This window comes from Myotis davidii, unplaced genomic scaffold (assembly GCF_000327345.1).
Source record: "Myotis davidii unplaced genomic scaffold, ASM32734v1 scaffold164, whole genome shotgun sequence".
NCBI classification, from domain to species: Eukaryota; Metazoa; Chordata; class Mammalia; order Chiroptera; family Vespertilionidae; genus Myotis; species Myotis davidii.
Genome location: NW_006296417.1, coordinates 1,709,980 through 1,717,034, shown reverse-complemented (window position 1 = coordinate 1,717,034; position 7,055 = coordinate 1,709,980). Strand labels below are relative to the sequence as shown.

General features: G+C 56.7%; 1 protein-coding gene across 1 annotated transcript in view; it reads left to right on the top strand.

Moving 5' to 3' along the window:
- SYNM (synemin) overlaps window positions 1-7,055 on the top strand; it is a 12,025-nt gene that overhangs the window by 3,282 nt on the left and 1,688 nt on the right. Inside the window, exons 3-4 of the mRNA XM_015569110.1 lie at window positions 3,147-3,217; window positions 4,944-7,053. Coding sequence (XP_015424596.1) covers window positions 3,147-3,217; window positions 4,944-7,053 — 2,181 coding nt within the window. The remainder of the gene's footprint in view (window positions 1-3,146; window positions 3,218-4,943; window positions 7,054-7,055) is intronic.

Sequence of the window (7,055 nt, the reverse complement as noted above, 5' to 3'; positions counted from 1 at the left end):
GAGGAGGCTGCCGACCTGGGGAGCCACATGAAACGGTCACAAATAGGCGGTGAGTCAGGAGGTTGGCATCTCACAGTGACCAAGGCCTGGAGGCCGGTTTCCTCGCCTCAAAATAACCAGAGAAGCTCTACCCACTTCTTAAAGCCATACGAGTCTCTTCCTTAAATATCATCCTTTGAGCCCAGCCGGCGTGGCTCCGTGGTTGAGTGTTGACCTATGAACCAGGAGGTCACGGTTCCATTCCCGGTCAGGGCGCATGCCCGAGTTGCGGGCTCCATCCCCAGGAGGGGGTGTGCAGAAGGCAGCCGGTCCATGATTCTCATCATTGATGTTTCTCTCTCTCCCTCTCCCTCTCCCTTCCTCTCTCTGGAATCAACAAAAATATATTTTCAAAAAAATGGGCCTTGGAGAGGTTTTTGAGGAAATCGTGCGTTTCTGGCCTCTATGCTAGTGGGTTTGTGGATGCCTCTGCCAATCGTCTGGTGGAGGGCAGGGCTGGGTGTGTGTTGTGAAGGATGTGTGTTAATTAAGGCACCGATTACATGGCCAGTGCCTGCCTGTCCGTGCCTGGGAAGGCCCCGGATGGGTGCCCAGGTGCAGAAGGTGACACCTGCCCGTGCCAGCCATCGAGAGGGGGACACAGATGTGGGTCTGAGCCCTTCCCCAGGAGGGGAACCCTGTGGGGGCGTTTTGGGGAAAAGCTCCAGAAGATGGTAAATAGGCTTTCGTCAGCGTGGTCTGGAGGGGCTGTCTGCAGGATTTGTTCTTTCTTTTTTTAAAAATATCTTCATTGATTTCAGAGAGGAAGGGAGAGGGAGAGAGAGAGAGAAACATCCATGATGAGAGAGAATCATGGCCCAGCTGCCTCCTGCATGCCCCCTACTGGGGATGGAGCCCCCAATCCAAGCATGTGCCCTGACTGGGAACCAAACCATGACCTCCTGGTTCATAGGTCCTTGAACCACTGTGGCCAGGTGAGAGATCTTTTATTTAAATATGTTTTTATTGTTTTTAGAGAGGGAGAGAGAGAAACATCGGTGAGAGAGAAACATTGATCATTGATCGGCTGCCTCCTGCACGCCCCCTTCTGGGGCCTGAGCCCGCAACCCAGGCATGTGCCCTGACCGGGAATAGAACAGGTGACCTCTTGGTGTGTGGGACGATGCTCAATCCACTGAGCCACACTGGCAGCCGGGCCCGAGCGATCTTCTTTCCCCTGAACATCTCTCCACATACACCTGTCATGGATGTATTCGCTGACCTGTGCTCCCCAACACTTTCTGTCCTGACTTGGGCTGCCCCAGCGACAAGCCCTGTGGTCCCTGAGGCTTCCCGCCGGGTCTGAACCAGCGCGTGGCCTTCTCACCAAGCCCCACCCTGGCCCCTTCGCTGTCGGTGGCATCCTCGGGCGCCAACCTTCAGCATCTCCCTTTTACCCCGAACATTGCTCCGATCCGGTACAGGCCTCAGAATTTTCTCGGCTTCGGGAGCTGTTTGCGTTCCTGGGACCTGAAGCGCCTGGTCACAAGGGTGTGCGATTAATGGGCTGGTGTCCTGCTTTCTGGCTGTTGCCCCAAGTGGAAGGGCTGGGCTCCGGGCCCTGCCCCTTGTCTGTCTTCTGGCATCTGCACACGTGTACGTGTCCGGCCCTGTGTCCGTGGCAAACCGGTCCGCACACACCTTGCGTAGAATCCATCTTGCCATCATCTTTGCTGTTTTCATGAGAAAGGGTTCCCCACCCATGAGCCGACATGGCTCCGTGGTTGAGCATCGACCTAGGAACCAGGAGATCACAATTCGATTCCTGGTCAGGGCACAGGCCCGGGTTCGGGGCTCGATCTCCAACGCAGGGCCTGCAGGAGGCAGCTGATCCATGATTGTCTCTCATCATGGATGTTTCTCTCTCTCTCTCCCTCTCCCTTCCTCTCTGACATCAATAAAAATATATTAAGAAAAAAAAAGAAGGGGTTCCCCTTGGTTGGCTCCCCCCCACCGCCCACGGGGTTCCTGTATCCGTGGGAATCACCAGCCTTGGAATCAGTGGGCATGGAATTTGGTTCCCATTTGCCTGAAGCGCCAGGCCCCTGCCCGGCCCTGGCGTCCCACCTCTGTTTCCGTGCCCGGCTCTCAGCGGTAATCTGCAGCGTTTCCAAGTGGCCCCTGCTGCTGCCTGCCCGTTGCCATCCACAGCGTATTATTTCTTGGAAGGGAACTTAGTGACGTCCCGCGTCGCCCCGACAACGTGACAATTGTTGTGCCCTCAGCCGCCAGCCTCCTAGGTTCTCCTCGCTCAAGGGACATCCCGGGCCGACCCAGCCCCAGCACGCCCGGTCTGTGGGCCCAAAGCTGACCTGGCCACTGAGTCCTCAGGGCTCCCCGTTGTCGGCGGGAATCACAACTTTTTTTTTTTTTTTTAAATATATTTTATTGATTTTTTACAGAGAGGAAAGGAGAGAGAGAGTTAGAAACATCGATGAGAGAGAAACATCGATCAGCTGCCTCCTGCACATCCCCCACTGGGGAAGTGCGCGCAACCCAGGTACATGCCCTTGACCGGAATCGAACCTGGGACCCTTCAGTCCCCAGGCCGATGCTCTATCCACTGAGCCAAACCGGTTCCGGCAGGGAATCACAACTTGATGAAGATGCTGCAGCTTCTTAGACTTTTGGAGCTCGATGTAGCCAAAGAAATCAGCTGATCGAATGCTTTTGTTGTTGTTGTTTTGTGTATTTGTTTGTTTGAGAGAGAGTGGAAGGGAGGGGGAGCAACAGAGAGAGAGAAACATCGATGTGAGAGAGAGAGAGAGACATCGATTGATTGCCTCCTGCACGCGTCCCAAACGGGACCAGGGATCGAGCCTGCAACCGGGGCACATGCCCTTGACCGGAATCGAACCCAGGACCCTTCAGTTCCCGGGCTGATGCTCTAACCACTGAGCAAACCAGCCAGGGCTAGACCCTCATTTTGTTCATTCGGTCGGATGAATGCTCTGCCCCTGGGTCTGCGTTCAGACACAAGTCCTCAAACACAGAGCCTGTGACAAAGTGGTCATCGACCCAGGACTCCACAGTGCGGCTCTCAGAGCCCATCTTGTGCTCTGTTTCGTAATGAATTGTTATTATTATTATTATTATTACTTCCACAGAGCCTTATTGGAAGGAGAAAGTAATCCAGAGATACGGATCCTGGCTGAGCGCACGGAACACCTGCCGCGAGGTAAAGACCAGAAAAGCTAATCCTTGAACTTCAAGATGCTCCCCATCTGGACAGCCTCCGCCCGAGGATAAATAGCAAAGCATTGTTTACCTGGAGGCCTTGGGGTTTAGATGTGATTTTGTTGCAGAACCGTTGTTCACCCCTCTCTTACGTACAGAATAGATTTTATCCAATGGGCCACCATTCTCAGGGGCGGGGGATCTTTTTTCCTGCCCAGGGCCATTTGCGTATTCATGATATCACTCTCGGGCCATACAGAATGACTCACTTAGAAACCAGCCTGCTCTGTTTGGTCCAACAGTTCGTTAACTCATCCCTACTGCCTTGGCAGAGCCAGGCCAAGTGATTTCCAGGCCCTTATACAGATAAGTATCCAAATGGCCCTTCACAGAAAAAAGGTTCCCTACCCGTGACTTAGAAAGAAGCGGGGGGTGGGGTGGAGAGCAAACAGGGGCCAGGATCAGACTCCGAGGAGGACCCCAGGTGAGGTCTGGGGCTCCCTAATCTTTTACTGGCTCTGATTTTCAATCCTGGCAAGAGCTCAGGACGAGGGCACTCGGGTGTCTGCTACCTTGTTTCATGCATTCATTGTTCTCCAAGCTTCTTCAAGGATCCAGAGACAGTATTCATAAACTAAAATGTATTGTAGCAATTATGTATCGTGGCCAAAGGAAGGAAGGATTAGACTAAAGCGTGTTGTTTCGGAACTCTGTGCCCAGGAGGATGGGTGCCCTTAAAGCTGTTCACCGAATAAGTGTTCGGATGCGTTCCCACACAGTGGGTTAGTCACGCTTGTGGGTGGCTGTATGCTCCTGTGGTCACAGCGCATCAGATAATGCAGGGCCCCTGCCCACAAGGTGATGGGCCTAAAAATAGCCCGGGATCTTGCAGATCTCTCAGTGAGCCTGCATTAGACAGCCAGGCAGTTCCCGCATCATTTTCTGGGATGTGTCAGTGGAGAACCAGTATATTGACCCCAAAAGAGGAATCTTTGTAGAAATTGTCCTGTCTTGATCGCTCTCCTGTAAAAGAGGCTCCTTCGCCTTCGCTGCCATGGAGACCAATGGGGAGAGAAGGCAGGATGGGATGTGGGTAGCAGCAGGTGGGAGGGGGATGCTCTCAGGGTGGATGGTGAGAGAGAGAGAGAGATACATCAATGTGAGAGACCCATCAATGGGTTGCCTCCTACACGTGCCCCAACTGGGGGCGGTGATCAAGTCTGCAACCAAGGTATGAGCCCTTGACCGGGAATCGAACCCAAGACCCTTCAGTGTGCGGGCCACCGCTCTATAACAGCGGTTCTCAACCTGTGGGTTGTGACCCCTTTGGTGGTCGAACGACCCTTTCTCAGGGGTCGCCTAAGACCATCCTGCATATCAAATATTTACATGACGATTCACAACAGTAGCAACATTACAGTTATGAAGTAGCAATGAAAATAATATTACGGTTGGGTCACAACATGAGGAACTGTATTTAAAGGGCCAGAAGGCTGAGAACCACTGCTCTATAACCACTGAGAACACCAGCCAGGGCTACAGTGCCATCTTTTATTGTAACAGGATAATTTGGAGATTTGAAACTATCTTATTGATGACGACCGTTCCGTGGTAATAGTGTGCGTTTATTGGATGGGATGGAATAGACTGGGGAGGGGGGGAGATGCTTTTATGATAGAAAGAGGTACCCATGATGCTCATTTTAATGACCCGTTCGCTTCCTACAGAGCTCAGAACCACGGGCTACCAGCACACGCACTCGGCGTTACAGAGGGAAATGAGGGAAAACGAGAGAAATCTGTTTCTGAGGCACAAGCCGCCCTCCGGGAGTGTCCGTCGCAGCTGGACCCGGCCCACGCCGCACACAGCCACGGGGCCCGCCGCTAGGAGATGCTTCCCGGGCCCGGGATCTCCTGTCCTGCCCACCGCCCGGCGGGAGACCGCCTATGAGAAAACCGCCAGCAGTCAGGCCCGTTTCAGGACTTTCTCTCCCACGGCCGGGCTGTCAAGGAAAGCCGAGGTGCCCGCACAGACATTCCCTGGGAGACCGAGAACAGACGGTCCCAAGGAGCGTCTGTCCAGAGAGGCCAGCCCCGCCCGCGAGTCCCACCGTGACCGCAGGGACCGAGTGGCGGTGGGTGCCGCCGAGAGCGCCTGGTCCGGGGAGAGGATCGTCATTTTGGGAAAGAAAACGGAAGCCCCGGCCGAGAGGGAGCGGGAGAGAAGCCGGGAGAGAAGCCGGCCGGTGACCATCCACGTGAAGCGAGAGGAGAAGATGTTTGACTCGAAGGAGAAGGCTTCGGAGGAGAGGAACCTGCGGTGGGAGGAGCTGACCAAGCTGGATAAAGAAGCGAGGAAGAGGGAGAGCGAGCTCATGAAGGACAAGGCGAAAGGGAAGGAGCCCCCCAAAGAGACAGGTGTGCGGGTGAGAGAGGTACCGATCCGCCTGGAAGTGTCCCGGGACAGCCGGGCAGAGGAGGGGGCCCCCCGAGGGACCCGGACGCCCCTACAAAAGGATGCAGGTGGTGGTCCGGGTGGAGGGATGGACACGAGGAGAGAGACGAGGTTCGGGCTGGATGCCAGGGAGGCCGCGGGCTCGCCGAGCGGCGACGCCACGACGGAAACCATCGCGGAGAGCATCGTGTCCAGCGTGCTGAAGCGGTTCACCCAGTCGCCCGAGACCGAGGCCTTTCCGGACACGAAGGTCACGTACGTGGGCCGGAGGGAGCTGCCCGGGGACAAGGGAACCAAGACGGAGATCGTGGTGGAGTCGAGACGGACGGAGGAGATCGACGTGAGGGACGGAGCCGGCCTGGACTCCCTTCTGGGCCAGGGCGGGAAGGCCGAGGTGGAGCTGAAGGCCAAGTCCACGGAGCGGATGATCGGGGACCTCATCAGTCTGGGGCTGAAGGGGAGGGAGGGCAGGGCCAAGGTGGTCAACGTGGAGATCGTGGAAGAGCCCGTGAGCTACGTGGCGGGCGGGAGGACGGAGGAGTTTTCCACCCCCTTCCGAGTGGAGGAGGCCGATGATGCATCTCCGGGGTTCAGGGAGGAGGAGGAGGGTGTTTATGGCGAAACGGAGGTTGCGTTCTCAGCAGCTCGACGTCAGAAATCCACGCTGCCCCCGGGGAACGCGACGCGGGTGGAAGAAGTGACGGAGGCAGGTGACTCGGAGGAAGAGCAGAGTTATTTCGTGTCCACCCCAGAGGAGGGCCCCGAGGGGCGTGACTTCGGGCAGGACAGGGACGAGGGCTCGGTGTACGGGCAGATCCACATCGAAGAGGAGTCCACCATCCGGTACTCCTGGCAGGACGAAATCGTGCCGGCGGCCCGGAGGATGGTCTCCGGGGGAGAGACGGCGGGGAAGTCCCCGGGGACCCCAGCATCGTCTCCGGAGGCGGAGGTGGGCTCCCCGCACTGGATCGAGGAGACGACCAGCGGCGAGTTTCGCGCCGAAGCTACGGTCATCGACAAGGAGATTAAAATCCCGCACCAGTTCCACACGTCCATCAACAGGGACTTCAGGGAGCCCAGGCACCAGCTGGTGGAGGTGATGGAGCAGTTGGAGGAGAGCCTCCCAGAGCGGGTGAGGGAGGAGCTGTCTGCCCTCACCACCCAGGACCAGGGCGGGCCGGGCGGCCGCCTCTCGGTGGACGTGAAGAAAGTCCAGCCCTCGGGCGGCGGGGCCATGACCCTGGTGGCCGAAGTCAACCTGTCCCAGACCGTGGACACCGACCAGCTAGACCTGGAGGAGCTGAGCAGAGACAACGCGGGTGAGATAGAGCGAGCCGTGGAGGCCGTGGTGCGAGGCAGCCTGACCCAGCGACGCAGCCCGGGAC